At 39.0% G+C, this 15,827-nt stretch overlaps 1 protein-coding gene across 1 annotated transcript in view; it reads right to left on the reverse strand.

Annotated features, from left to right (window-relative positions):
• Nucleotides 1-747: 747 nt before the first annotated feature.
• yap1 (Yes associated protein 1) overlaps nt 748-15,827 on the reverse strand; it is a 37,627-nt gene continuing 22,547 nt past the window's right edge. The window contains exons 5-8 of the mRNA XM_015388551.1: nt 8,713-8,867; nt 5,303-5,430; nt 4,207-4,319; nt 748-2,567 (exon numbers count right to left, since the gene is read on the reverse strand). Coding sequence (XP_015244037.1) covers nt 2,332-2,567; nt 4,207-4,319; nt 5,303-5,430; nt 8,713-8,867 — 632 coding nt within the window. The 3' untranslated portion in view covers nt 748-2,331. The remainder of the gene's footprint in view (nt 2,568-4,206; nt 4,320-5,302; nt 5,431-8,712; nt 8,868-15,827) is intronic.

Genomic DNA, 15,827 nt, shown 5'->3' on the forward strand with positions numbered 1-15,827 from the left:
AATTTATTGTTCTAAAACACATGCACATATCTATCAAAAATGAACAGTCATTACTGAATAGAAATTCATTTCATGTGCATTTAGAACACTCTAAACACATTTTTTTTTCTTTTACTTGTGATTAGTTCTACTGCTACAATGAGTCAACGGCTAATGATGCTCTCACAATTTACACTCTAGGTAAGGATAAAAATCAGATATGTGACAAATCGCATCGTTTCATGAAAATGAAAACTAGCTGTGTTATGGAAGCATTGTAGTGTACCACTTATTTTAGTTGCATTGTTCTCACCAACACTGTTTTAAAATCCATTAACACAAGGTTTCATGATCAGTATAAATCAGTACTAAAAAGGAAGTTCTCACACAAAATAACAAATGAAAAAAAAAAGGTTCATGTCCTTGAATCTAAGGTACATGTATATGCATGTTTCGTCAAGTTAATGCTATCATTTCACTGTTGGCTGGCAACATAATCGGTGTGCCATCCAGCAAAGCCTCAATCAAGATTATCCAAAGGTTACTGCTGTTAATACACAGTTGTAGCAATCATGTAAACGTCACAATGAGCTTGAGAGGAGCTTGTCGGTGGGCTGTCTGCACGGCAGCTGGACCAGTTTTGTAGATTATGTAAACATGCGCGTGCTGTTCGAGAATCACTTTCTTTGTTGTGTCATCTTAAATTCCTCTGTTCTGAAACCTCAGGGTTAGGTAGCCAGAAAAGGCCATAATTATTAATTTTTTTCATTTTTTTAAAGGAACCTGTCACAACTACTCAGATGTGTCTGTTAACACTTAAAATATACTGAAGTCATCTCATTAGCTTATACTGTTTTGTTCATACAGAGACCGATTAAAAAAAAAAAATCGCAAACACGCTCGACTCCAATGATGGAAGTGAAAATTAGGGTAGTGTCCTTAGAAGAAAAGTAGAGGAATAAAAATCTTTGGAATCCTGAGTGAAAAATCTGATTGTTTTGAAATTATTCCATTCTAAACATTTAGCAAAACACACGGTGTGTAACTTACAGCAAAAAGCTAAACCCTTTTCCTTCTACGTTACTGTTAAACATGACTAAAACCCGCTTTTACTTGTCCAAGCCCAGTCTAATAAACCTTTTGCATTCTTTAAACACTCAACCAATACATCGTGGGGAGGGGGGGTTTGTTTCAAACATTGTTCATTCAGGTATTCTGTTACATCTTTGAAGTGTCAGTTTAACCTACTAATCTGCTTTTTTTGGTTAATATTTAGCAGAGATGGTAAAAAAGCTGCTTGTGATAATCAAAAATACAATAAGAACGAATAAGTATATAGCCAGGAATCTGGAAGCAACGTGCTACAATAACAGTTGACCCTGTTAAGATATAGAAAGGAACACAATACAAGCACACACAAAAAAAAAGCCTTTTAAGCGTTCATACATGTGTAACAAGCTACAAAGAAAGCACGACTTTTGGGTTAAACTTAGATAAGACTGAGACAAAAGGAAGCTATGGGTTAGAAAAAAAGATCCCTAAATCCCCCTGTGTTTATAAAATATAATACAGTTTGATTATTACACAATTAAGAAACATGCGGCTTATACGTATGAATACAGCCTGATGCCTATTGTTGCATTATACATACTGGGTAAATTGTTCGAGTTGCTCGCGTCTTAAAAAATACATCCGAAGGCACTTGATTGATCAAAGGTTTAACTTAGACTTCCTGGCACAGCCAAGCAGCGATGTAGTCAGTTCCCCTGCTTCAAACCCTGCCCCCCACCCTAATAAAAAGCAAAGCAACCATCTCCAAATCGCACCTCACATTACCTTCACTCCAAATCAGTATTGTTCTTTTTGCTTCAAATACATCATTTTTGGTTTTTCAGGATTGTTGGAAGGAAACAAAGAAAAAAAAAATTTGAGGCAAACATAAAGCTATTTCACTAAATTCAATAGTCCCAGATACGGATATTTTGTGTTGCACTGCAAAAAAAACAGAGAGGCTCCAGAGACTCCAGGTTAGAAGCAACATGGGCAGTCCTTACAGAGGAGCACATGCACTTGGTCAGTCCAGCGATGATCTGGGTAAATAAGCTGTCAGACCTGTGAACATTTTTGGGGCCCTTGCATAATTGTCTGTTCATAGGCCAGCCTTGAAGACACAGACAAATTTAAAAAGATAAAAACACAAGTGAAAAGATCAGAATACTGCCTGAAAAGAGGTTAGGCCTTGCATGGAGAGAGGCACAGAAGTTCAAAGAGGCTCGCTGAAATGTCTGGTAAAAGCATCCATGAATCCTTCACAGATCAGAGCCGGCAAAAGTCCAGAACGCAGCGTGTCCTCTATAACCAAGTCAGGAAGTTCTCCTTGTCGATCTTGGTAGCTGCCAGGACAGATTCCATGTCACTGAGGATATCGGAGCTCAGGGGCTCCTGCAGACTGGCCATCAGCTCTTCACTCTCCACCGCCATGCTCTCACTTTCCAGGGTGCCTAGATCCACGTCTGTTCCCGGGATGGCATCCAGGTAGTCTGGGAAACGATTGGGCTGTGTAGCAATGGAGGGCGGGAGAGGGTCTCCTGATGAATGAAAGATAACATAACTTTTGAGCAAGCCTCAACAGGAGGAGATGACACAAACCAAATCCATAACTTTACAAAGCAAAACAGCTTTAGTGTGAATTTCTAGCCAAAATCTCAAGGTAAAGAGATATTTCTGTATGCATCAATAAAGAGCTGAACGTTCATGGCAAGTATCGTGCAACCACTCAGAGTGTGTGTCACAACTTAGTGAATTACTACTGACTTTACTAGAAACTTTACATAAGATACTGAGAATATCGCAGAATCCTTATGAAGGGTTTTCTTTTAGAGCAAGAGTTCCCTGGTTATCTATTGATAAGAACAAAAAAACAAACAAAAAAAACAAGAAAAAAACAGCCCCAGTAGGTTGGATTGATTGATCAATGTTCGATGAGATGTTCAAAGCTTAGGATATTGATTGATAACTTAACTCTGCTTTAAGCCCTCCACTACTTTCTTCCTGACCTTTCTGCTTTGATCCTTTGTCATGGTGCCATTTGTTCACAAATGTTCCAAAACAAGCCTTCTTCTTCTTCTTCTTCTTCACTAAACAGTTATATAATGTGATTAAATTAAACAAAGGTGGACTTAATTTTAGGTGACTTTAGACATCCGACAAACGGCTGCACCAGAATTCATTTAGGGTTTTTAGAATAAAAGCATTGAGAAATTCAACACCACTCTTTTCAGATTTCCTGTACTAGAAAATCATTTAAAAATATATATAATTCTATTTTCATTTCATATTTCTGAACTCCTTTATCTAAGCCTGTTACATTTAATTACAAAACCAAATCTGTTGTTTGGGTTGATGATATGACAAATGTGGTAAATGCTCGAATATCACTCCAAAAAAGACTTTTAGAATGACAGTTTAAATTCTTGTTCTTACCTCTGTGGCTCTAAATGTCCAGGCTCCTGACTATTTCTGCCCTTAATTTCCATTGTTCCAACTGAGACCAGACTTTTATGTCCTGCTTTTATTTTTACTGTAAATCTCTTGTGCTCGTTACATATATTCTTTTTTTGTTTAAATAATGTATATCCTCATTTTAGTTTCCTGTACCTTGCTTTGCGACTTTGTGCCTTTGACTAGCGCTTCTTAAAAAAGACCATTCTAACAGAATCTGGTAAAGTTTAAGAGGTTTTTAACCTAGCTCTTACTTCCAAGTGTGCTGCCAAAACTGCAGATCATAATCAGAAAGCACTGTAAAAGGCAGCACTGTTTATAGGATAAGACTATATCAATACTCATGGTTTGGATGACTTGCACATGGGCAGAAAAGACAAAAATTAGTTTAGTCTTTTAAGATTTTGAAAGGAACATAGGCTGCAATTAAGAAAACATATTTTCCATGGAAATAATTTGATAAAGTAATGCCAGACTTCACTTTCCCAAACGATGAAAATCCACTTCTGTGTGAACTTAACTGGTCTGCCTGCAGTTTAAATCTGTCTTCCGTTAGAAAAGAATTAGAAATATTCCACAACTATTAACAAGCTAAGGCATTGAGTACAGATTAAAAACAGTTGCAAAGCAAAGAGCAACTCAAATCTAAGTTGAACCAAAAACAACGTTTGGTCTGTTTTGATGCATTAACAGATGCAGAGAAGGAGGGCACAGAGCATTACTAACCAGTATCCATCTCGTCTACACTGTTCAGGAAGTCATCTGGAGTCCGAGGAACACTGTAGCTGCTCATACTCAGTCCGCTATCTGTGCTCTCATCCCTGGAGTGGTAGGTCCCGCTGGAAATCCAGAAACAGGAAAACATACATTATAAACTGCCTAAAACCAAAATAAATCAAAATGAAACTTTACTTTCTGCCACATTTGATCTGCTTTTGTTTTTGCTGTCAAACAGAGATGTATTTAGGACCTCCTACATTTGATTCTCTCAATGGTTAACCAATTCCCATACACCCAAACATGCTTTTTCATTCAACATAACAGAAACAAGAAAAAAAGCAACAATGAAAAGGACAGCAGAGACAAAAGGAGAAAAGAGGATATTTGACAAGCCTATACTAATTAGCAGAAAAATATGTAGGCAGAGTATGGCAGAAGCAGGATGAATGAAGCCTTTGTGAGAGCAGGGGGGGAGAGAGAAGGGAACCGGGAGGAGGAGGGGAGATTAGTTTGGCCTGTCTACTGACGGGACCACATGTTCTCATGGCCTGCTTGCTATTCAGCTCTTTCCACACTTTGTCTGCTCATGGAAGAACTGGAGCTTGAACCGCTCTGAATTTGCGCCGCACTAAGATGGTAAGTTGCGTTTACATGCAGATAATCCCTTTGTCTGTACCGAGCTCACAGCTGCTTCCGATCTGGCTCTTCAGTAATAAAGGCCAAACAACCCATTTTTCATAACATGCACCACCATTTTAGCTTGGATTTACCTTAATGGCAGCAACTGTACACCAGAGGTCATCGTTGTGCACAAAACTTCCAGCCTGCCTGCTGGTCTGTGTGAGTCATTAACATGTGAGGAGGGTTAAGCCCGGAGACAGGCCCTCTGTTTTTACAACTTGCGTAATTCAGCCCTAAGCAAAGCTCAAACAGCCTGGTGCACCGATTCCCTCACAGAGGAGGCAGTAAGGCAACTGAGGCATGACGAGCTGAACCAGAACTGGAAGTATTTTGGCAGGCTGGCTTATATGAGTCAGATTGGGCTGCGACAGAGAAAGACTTTATCCACTTTCTTTTACAGAGCTCTCTGTGTGAGGCTGACCTGTTGAGGAATGGGTCAGAGCTGTTGACAGTCATGGTCCGAGCATCCTGGGCCAAAGGGGAGGACACGGGGTTTGTGCTGCCATCTTGATCCATACTGGTGGGCAGCTGGTTTCGCAAAGCAAGCTCCTGTGGGAAATGACGAGAAGTGATTATAAACAGCTGCAGCTTCCTAAAAATATGCCTGAACCGTCTAATACCATGTTGCCACAAGTGGTTTTTGGGCTGAGTATATAATGACATTTGTTATTTGCAAGATAAATAGCTATAGGTTAACTGTGACAAGCAGCCAGTATGTACCAAGAACCAAAATGGAGTTCTTAATGTTCTCCAAGAAGCACTGTAGATGATCATAATACTCAATAAGTTACATTCAACAAAAGGATTAATCATATTATTATGAAACTATTCAACTTTCCCTCATGTAATAACTTTTACAATCACAAACCTCTTTGTATTTTATTTAATTAAGTTACCCCAAACATTTGGTTGCACTGGACCTCATTTAGGGCTATCGGGGTAATAAAACAATAAATATTGAAAACAACGACAATGGTTCTTCCTCATCATTTACATCCAAGGTGCAGTTTGTAGCATTGTTGTCTTGTAAGCATGAAGGTTTCGGGTCTTGGGATTTTTCTGCTTAGAGTTGACATGTTCTTCTCTCACAGACCAAAGACATGACTGTTAGGTTAATAGGTAACTCTAAATTGTCCTTAGGTGTGAATGTGTGTGTGTGCATGGTTGTGTGTCTCTGAGTTATCCCTCAACAGCATGGCGAAATGACCAGGGTGTACCCCGCCGTAGACTGCCAGAGGTAGGCCCCAGGCCCAGCGCCACCCTGACAGAATAAGCAGGAGAAGATGGATGGATGGTTCTATCTTTTTTTTTATCCTAATGCTTTTAATGATCATCTTTTAACAGTAGTTTAAGTGCCTATTATTTTTAAATTCATTAAAGAAATTGTATTTTCTCTTCTCCCTCCATTTATTTGCCTTATGCTTTACAGACAGTTTTACTGCTGGTGGTTACTTTGTGTGACCACCTCTGTTGTTTCTTAATTAAAAAGTGTGATTCTGTCCAGTTTTACGTCATCCTAGTAATTAACCTAGGTTAACATTCTCAGAGCCATGTTATTTGATAAAGTCTCGTTGTATTCTACAAGTTTGATGGGACTAAATTAGTAATGAGTTAAGGATTAATGAAACAATTTTCTCAAAATAAACTATTTAAGTACTTCCTGCTAATTCTTTCACTCCCCAAATGTAGAAATGTTACCATCTGGCTAAAGTAGAGTTAAACCATGTAAATTTTTTTATTTCGTCACATAATCTGAAAAGGCTCAGACGTCATTCTACCACTCTTGTGGTCCGACCAAACTGTAATACTCGTTATAAAACGTTTGACAAGAACTGCTCTTATTCCTGCTGTAGGAACACGTTACTGCCTGAAACCCCCCCCATGCAGTGTTATGTTACACAAGGGGCCGGCTGCTGCAGTCCAAGACAATTGTTTTCTACACATGCTGTATCAGATAAGGTTGAGGATATGATGTCATGTTGTTCTTTTCCAACTCCTTAAACGGGAAGGTGAAATGACTTGACCACTGTCACTATTTTGAGTTTTTACGGGAAAAAAAAAAAGAAGCAAAGGAAGGTCAGCTTTATGGTGGGGAGTGATGTTTCGGCATAAAACGTTCCTCCTACTCAACAGTCTGTTTTTTTTTTTTACTGTAACTCTGGCAGGAATTAAGAACAGGCCCTGCTAAAACACAAGATTGCAACAGATGTACTTGTGTCAAACTAGACATGGCTTTCATGTCAGGCTGCTGCTTTCAGTTTCTTGTTTTCAGACTGATCTGTTCTGCAACTTGTCATCATTTAAACACTCTAAGTTTGTTTTTAGTGAGACTGAAAAGTCTTATTTTCCATCTGACAATGGAGGTCCCATTTCCTGTTCAATAAGGCAGGTAAGACCAGTGCCAGCCTTTGCAAACTCGATAAACAAGTCGAGTTATTCTGCAGAGTTACTTGTGAAGTCATCCGTTGAGCCCAGAAAAGGATGGGCACTTTCAATTGCAGGCCACTGGATAAAGCAAATCCACTCCCAAACAATAGAGTATGTGTTGATGTGTTTGTGCACAAAAAGCAGGAAATGAATAGGCAATTTCATTTCCAATTAATCCCAAACCATAATCTATAACCCAAACGACAATTAATAGACATGGTTGGGTCTAAACTGTTACATGGAGGAGAACAAGACGGATTTTTTTCTGTGATCTTGCAAATCTTATAAGCCCCCAACAGCTGCAGAAGCTAAATATAACCAACGTTAAGTTGGTTTGACGAATTCCTGCTTATAACATTTATTAGTGCTGTAGTAAGGTTGTGTTCCAACTGTTTCATTTGTCTTACTACCTGCTATTATTATGTTTTTATCTTCATTTGCTTTAATTCTGCTTTCATTTTTCTTCTATTTTATTGTTTAATACATGCAAAGTACTTTGAATTGTCCTAAAGAGAAATAAACCGACATCTGTTAAAGACTCCTGATCTGTAATGTGATTTTACACAAAAAAAAAAAAAAAAAAGTGACGTCCAATTTAATCTTCATTATCCAGAAATTTTTTTTCTGATGCCATTTTGGTGTTTAAAAAAAAGTTTTTTTTGGTAAGTAGTAAACTCTTATCCACCATGTTTGAATATACATATATTTTTGTAAACGTTGGAGCCAGAAGATATCAAATTATTGCCAAATAAAAATCTGCCATTTAAAATAAGCCAAGCAGCAGACTTCCTGCCGCAGAAACCTTTCAGTGCAACCAAATCTTTTCTATTGTGCAATCTTTGATAAGAACTTCACAATAAGACGGTTGCTTAAACCTAAATCACATGATCTCTGTGGCTCCTCAGTAAGGTCAGATTGCTGTATTCTTCTCCCCGCCCGGTGCAGGTACACACAGGTCACTTCCTACACCGTGAACTTTAAACAACCCAAGTGAACGGCAGGATAAACAAAGTCTCCAACCCTCTCATTCACAACCATAAAGCTCCATTTCTGCTATTATGATACAGCCCTGAGTAAAACAGGACAAGCCACCCTATGTGGGCGGCACTGACACGTCGCTGTTAGGAAGTGATAAAATTACCAAAGATGACTCACATTCTTTCATAGCAGGATAGCTCAACAATAAAATCTGATCAAAGAAGCTTAGGATCCACCACTATACTCGTAATGCTGACTCACCGACAGGCCTGTAGGAGAAGTACACCCTAAGAACTAAATAACACTGCAGTTACCTTTATTTAACCAGTGAGTCATTAAGGATCAAGCATAAGTCATGTAAACACACTGATAGGAAGCGATCTCCCCCCAAAACGATTGGCCTGACACCGATCTGTGATGGCTGACCTGTGGCCTGTGCTGCTGCAGCCGGAGTCTCTCCTTCTCGATCTGCTGCAGTCTCAGCTGGTTGTTTCCTCCCATGACTCCACCGTGGGTGCTGGAAGGCAGCTGTCCGGACTGTTTAACTGGAGCACTCTGTGTGATCCGCTGTTGGTTCAGAGCTGCAAAAAAAAAAAAATGTTCAAATGTGAGACTAGGGTATGTATATAGTACAATGTTTGTTGCAGGAAAGAAACTCACAGAACCGTTCACCCAATATGAACAACATTATGCAATACTCTCGATACTACATATAGTGTATACAAAAAATATATATAAACGGCTTAAATAAAAGTTTGAATTTTCAGAAACCAAAGTCTCATACAATGGCAGAGAAAACAGGTTTTGTATTTCCTTACTAATCTTTTTTCTTCTTTGTGTATTGCGGTTCATATTAGATAAAAAATTATTTTAAGACTTTTAAGTTGGACATGATTTGCGTTTTTTTTTTTTTACCAAAAGAGTCAAACAGGTAAAACTGGGGCTTGTTCTAGAACTGGTTCTCAAGTGGATCTAGAAAGTAAAAACTGGTTTGGTTTCCCCTGCCAGATAGCTAGCTAAGTTCTACATCATTACATCAATAAAAACATTTATTTCTGTACAATTTGATCCTGCATCAGTCCAGAGGGTTTTAAACATGGCTGCTTGTTCTGCCATTCAAATGTCTTCCAACAATCATCTTATTCCCATCCTGCAGCAGCTTTTTCATATCTCCCATCCTCTTTGTAATTCTTCTACTCACTTTAAAAGCTAATCTACAATCTCAGTCCTCCATAATTATCTGAACTTCTACAGGTATCCATCCCCCCTGCTCCCTTAAATCAGCCTCCTCCCTCATCCTCTCTGTTCCATCTACATCTTTTCATCACCATGAGGTGCAGATCTTCAACTCTACTGCTTGACCTTCAGATTCAATGTCGTCTGACCAACGAAAAACATCACTTCTTTCTTTAAAGTTCATAATCTAAACATTCTAAATGATGGCTTTAAACTGTACAGAGTACCCGTTAAAAAAAAAAAAAAAAAAAAAAAAAAAAAAAAAAGTCTTGTTATCATCATTGTTATGACTATTGTTTCGATGCCATTTGATGTAGCGAGTCTTTAGTTGTGGAGGTTATGGAACAAACTGGTTTTAAGCAAGCATGAGATTTAGTTTAGCAATGAAACTGGTTCGGTGAACTAAAAATAGAACCGAAAGTGCATGATATGTTGCTTTAAACCCCCCTCTAAAAAAGCTCACAATCAGATCTTGAGTGCACTATCAGCCACTATCCATTTTGTTCAACACTTGGCTACCTTTTAAACATCGCAAAGCGAGATTGACAACTTGCACATTTGTCAACAGGTTGAACGTGTTGAAGAAGCGATCCAGTGCAGCCGGTTGTGTAGAACAAGAAGTCCCAGTAAAGGTTTTCTATCAACTATCTGAAACAACCATTCCTGTAAGACCTGATCCTCTCCCACTCACTGACTAACACTTTGTTGGCTTTGTACATTGCATAAGGCATGACTTATCCTTTCATTATGTCTTTTGTTTCCCCTTAAACAAGTTGCAGAACTGACCGCCTCCTTCTCCCGGCCAAACTGGTCCCCATCAGCAGGGGTGGACTTGCCACACAGGCTAGTTGGGGCCCCCTACTAGAATAGTCCCTGCCAGTAAGGGCTACATTGCGCTGGTTGTTCACCTCCCAAATAACCCCCACCCCCAGAATATGTATGCTTGTTTGACATGAAACACTAATTACAATTAAAATCAATGACCAAAACCATGACACAATTTCTCATTGACTTCTGCTCTTTTCTTCTAATATGCTGAAATGGACTGATTCATCGCATCACATAAAACATCCCGACATGCAAGATGATGAGCAAGAAAGAGAGACCAGAAAAGAAAAATATGAAGCAAAGATTATAAGTGAGGAAGTGAGGAATAAGTTGATACAAAGATGGGTTAAAACCCTGCACGTTGTATGAGTAGCAGAGGATCGCATTAAGAAGACATTTCAATCTCAGACTGACTGAAATTCAGTCTGTTCAAAAGATACATTAAGCCCCCAAAATAACATTATATTTAATCACTTTAATTAAAAACCAATCAGATCAGCTGTCTTTCTATGCCAATAATCACTACCTGCTGAACCTTTGGGGCTGGACTGGCAGTTGTTCATCCTGTGATAGTCAAAGCAGTTAAATTTACTCGTTCATTAGCCGAAAAGTGCCTCAAACAGTGCTGCAACAGGGGGACATGCATAATTTCAGAGCATCATGGAGGCAACAGCAGAGTGTGAATCTGGTGCCTCTTTACGCATGAGATGGAAGCTGATGAACCCAGGCTGAACTTAGTGATGAAACCTAAATGCTGACTCAGAATGGGATAATTTTAAGTAACGACTGATTACCTATTCACTATGCAAAATGAAAGCTGGAGGTTTAAACATCCCCATCCTCGTGAAGAACAGAGGGCAGACAGACTTTTACCAGGCTACATTTAAAATAAAATACAATGAAAAAAAAAAAACGGCAGAAACCCTCTTTGGGAGCTTTTACTTGGATTTATATCATTATGTAAACAGTTTCTTATGTTTTTGAAAAACACAAAAAAATAATTGTGTTTGAACAGCATTGTTCGATAAACTGAGACAATATAATGTATTTGGTGCCATGGAGACATTGTGAGTACAAGAGTATCCTTCCCTCTTTTGGTTCTGATTCTAAGTATACAGATCTGGGTTGTTTAAAGGAGCGTAGCGTAAGTTACAAAGTTTCTGCAGATGTTTTCCCTCTATGGTGTTACGCACATGCATACGAGAGGAGTAAAATCACTCCTCTTAGTTTGTTTGAAGGTGTATTGTCATCTGCAGTAACAAAGTTAGAAATGTTTAACATATTTTCAATACCATTTTAGCGAAAAGAGGACCTCTGTCCTGTTAAACCACTCACTCCTTCTTAAAGCCCTCTCAATATTTACTCTCCGTATGATCTGCTTCTGTTAAAACTCAAATTCTGCCCCTTTTGTCCCATGAGACATAGCTTTACTCTCCCTACTGTGGAGTCTGTGATGGGGTTTGAGCTGCACTTGTGGCTGGTGATCTGCTCTCCATCCTCACAAATGTTGGCGCCACTGTTGTTTTTCTGTGACATAGACTTAAAAAGGCAGCGGGGTGAACAACAACGTGCGTCACACCCCACACGGACGCACAGAAAATTGACTGAACTGACTAATGAAGCCTGTAGAAACAAATGTGGTTAATAAAGGAAAGCTAACTATACAACAGACAACTGTAAGAGCACTTATGGGAAAAAAAGAAATCAAACTTGCACAGGTTAACCTTAAAGATGAAGTATTAACAGGAAATAAGATATACTGATTAATAAAACTTAGGATTCCTTTGTTTAGGATTTTATTTTCAAAATAGTATGTGTGAAATTTCATATATAAACTAAACTTATTAAACAAGAATTCTGTTTCACTCTAACTAAATACAGACTACTAGTTTCTGCGTACTGAAGTAAAAGTACGGATAACAGACGAAAGATCCAGGTCATAATCTAAACCCTACATGTTTACACATTTTCTCTGCTGAAAGTGTTATTGATAAGGATTTTACAAATGGCTTACATTCGCAATGGAGAACAACAGGATTTGTTCTAAAATGTTTCTATTTATCTATTTTGACAGATACAAATTGTTTCTCAGACAGATGGTTTTAAGAAAATCTACCTTATACCACTTTGTTTCTCTATGTTTAAATAAATATATCGGAGGTATATATTTCATGTTTTTAAAATATTTCAGGCCTTCTCTAGATATTATTTCCTTTTACAATTGCTTTTTATCCATCGATAACTCAGGCTTTTAAATCTTTTCTTCTACTATTTTTTAGTTTTTATTTAAACCAAGTAGATTATTCTAAACCTTTTTTTTTGTTTCAGATTAATTTACATCAAATTGGAGAATTATCATTATTTTTATAGAGGTGCAGAAGGTATGTTTTAACCTCCTAAACTTCCTGTCACTCCTGGAACAAGCAGAAAGCGACGTCTCCCATACAGTAGAGCCCTTTCAATGACTGAGGAACATTATCCGTTTAAAACCAAGCATGCTGGGATGCATGTTTGTTGATTGACAGCTCCATCCAGATGGAGAATCAGATTCTTTAATGAATGCTGTAAGCTCATGTCTCTGGTTCCTTAACTGTGGAAGACTAGAGAGGGAATAGAGTAAAAAGATGTGCAACACTCTGGTTCACAGTATCTCAGTATTACCCCTTTTACACTGGTCGAAACATACAGTCGGATTTTAGCGGCAGTGGGAACAGATCACTGACACGTGCCTCCCCGGGTCAAATGACTCGGCAAGCGTTAAAATCACCTCGGCTCTGATAGGCATGCTGTGGGAACAACAGACCCTGGTTGAAACGCTAAACTACGTGACTTTGAGCACAACGTACGTACATCTCAACATTGCGCCGTTGACGTGTTAACTAACAATCCCAAACAACTCTGCTTGTATTCGAGAAACATGGCACACATGATCCGCGGAGAGGAGGAGATTCATTTACATTTAGTATTCTGAGGATCTACAACAGAGCGAAATAGTAAAGAATACTGACTATGCTCTGGCTCCCATCCATGTTGATCTCTGTTATTTACTTCACAGATTCCCGTCACACTGTCGACATCAGCAACGCTCACCCAGCGTGATGCCGTCATCAGACGCGCAGTGGTGGGGGACAGTGGCCAGCAGGGGCTTAGACCCGGCTTTTCGGTCAATTGGGTAAAAGAGCAAAAAGCCGATTGTTAGCGGGTCAACCCGGTTTTGAAAAACCCAGGTTTTCAGTGGGAAAGTGGCTTAAGACAAGGTCTACTTGAGGAGGGCCCCTGTGCAAAGGTTTGAGTTGGGCCCCAAAATAGCCAAGTCAGCCACTGCCTGTCAGCTGATCCTATGAATCTGATATTATCCTCAGTAAAATAGACCTACATCAGGTGGTGTAAATACAGAGCCACTATTAACATACGGTCCTTTCACATAACAAATGTAAATGCATTTTGCTTTAGCAAGCAAATCACATGTTTACAATATCGAATGTGTTTGTGATGAAAACACAGCTGTTCCTCAGTATAATCTTTCTTATTCTTAGCTGTAGTGGGTGGGGGTGGGCCTAATAAACACACAGCAGCAAAGCGGTACCCCAGTCTATGCAAGCAAAGTAGGTCACACTCTTTATCATTGTAGTAGAGAAAGGGGAGTTCCAGTAATGCAACCAGTGAGGAGCTCCGTTTGCTCATGTGCTTCAAGTAGCCAAATAACAAAAGCTTGATAGTGGCAGAATCTTTATGCGGGACTCAGCTCTACGCTGCCCTGCCCTCCCCGGCACCTTTCGCATCACCATTCAATCACTGTCTGTTTACACTCCAACAGGAGCTGAATGAACTGTAGCTCAGGGCTCTCCATGGGAAGCTCTAAAAGCCCCACCCTGTCCTACCTCTAGTTTCACCCACCTCCTCCTTTCTGTGTCCACACACACCCACACATGCACATAAACAAACACAGTCACAGAGTTGTGTCCCCTCACCCACAGAGAGAGTGTAACTCCTCTATCCTTCTTATCTGGGGCACATACCAAGGACTCTGGAGGCTGGATCTGTCCAGCACCATGGCACCTTCTAATGACAGCCTTCCTATGCATGAGCCACAGTGTATCAGTGAAGACCGCAGCTTTGAAGATGAGATATGCTGAGCTGGTGGGAGGCAGATGGATAAACTGCAACTTCACTTTCACATAGTAAACTCCCATCAACCTGGAATATTTGTTTCCCATTTGGATTTACAGACACATTAAACATATTAATAAGATAATAAACCGCTACAACAGTTTTCCCCCCCGCCCCCTTTATGATTTTTTATTTTTTTTTTTATAGATTTTCTTCTTTGTTCATGAATCACTTTAAAATGGCTGAACGGTCAGATTAGATGAAGCTTCTGTTAACAACAATTTTTAAGTCCTGCCACAGATTTTCAATTAGATTTCAATCTGGGTTTTAATGGCTAATTCTAACATGATCATGCTTTGTTTTAATCAACTCCACTGCAGCTACAGCTGTAAGTTTCTGATTGTGATCTTCCTGGAAGATAAACCTCCGCCCCAGCTTCAAACCCTCAGACTGAAACAGGTTTTCTTTCAGGCTTGACTTGTATTTATGTCCACTCATCTTCCCACAAACTCACTAGCTTCCCTGTTCCTTCTGAAATAAAACATCCCACAGCATGATGCCACCTCCACCATGTCTCACTATAAGATTTTTTTTAAATATAGTTTTCCATCATACACCACCTTTTATGTGTGTAGCCAAAAAATACCCGTTTTGGTCTAAGCTGACCAGAACACCCAGGTGTTTTTTTTTAATGGAGCATCAGCAGATTCTCCTACATTAGCTGATCTTGGACACCTTTATCTTTGCTTATCAACAATTTATCTGATGACCTTGTCATTTGAGGTGGATGGTTATATCTTAACTTGGTTATAGTTGTATAAACCTCCATTTGTTTTATGAGATGTGCTTACAGAGCTTATAAGTGATGCACAAAAAAATCTGCACTTAAATAGAATTTGACTAATAACATCAGTAACTGGGCAAGCATTAACAACTGATAAAAGTTTTCATCCATTTGTGTTTCATGCAATATCTATTTGGACATACAGGATTGTGGGCTGTTTACCTAAAACTGAGAAACCCATTTGGCAGTGATTCTTTAATCAAAGTGTAGAAAGGACAGCAAAATATATACATTATTGGTCAAAATCAACTGCATGCCATAGCAGCAATATTAATGTTGACTTTCTTGGTGCATCTAATTCACATAACATTGTAGATTCTTCTTGACCTGTCTGCTGTGTTCTTTGGTCTTCATGAGGTTGCTTGTTTATAAATGTTCTCTAACAAACCTCTGGGGACTTAACAGTAGAGCAGCATTTGTACAGAGATGAAAAACCTAAAACAGTTGTGTATAGTCACCACTGACCTGTTAAATGTCAGTAGCTGTGTGTCTGCATGTTTGTTGAATCTGTTTTTTTTTTCTT

This window comes from Cyprinodon variegatus, unplaced genomic scaffold, assembly GCF_000732505.1.
Source record: "Cyprinodon variegatus isolate N-32 unplaced genomic scaffold, C_variegatus-1.0 Scaffold427, whole genome shotgun sequence".
Classification (NCBI taxonomy): domain Eukaryota; kingdom Metazoa; phylum Chordata; class Actinopteri; order Cyprinodontiformes; family Cyprinodontidae; genus Cyprinodon; species Cyprinodon variegatus.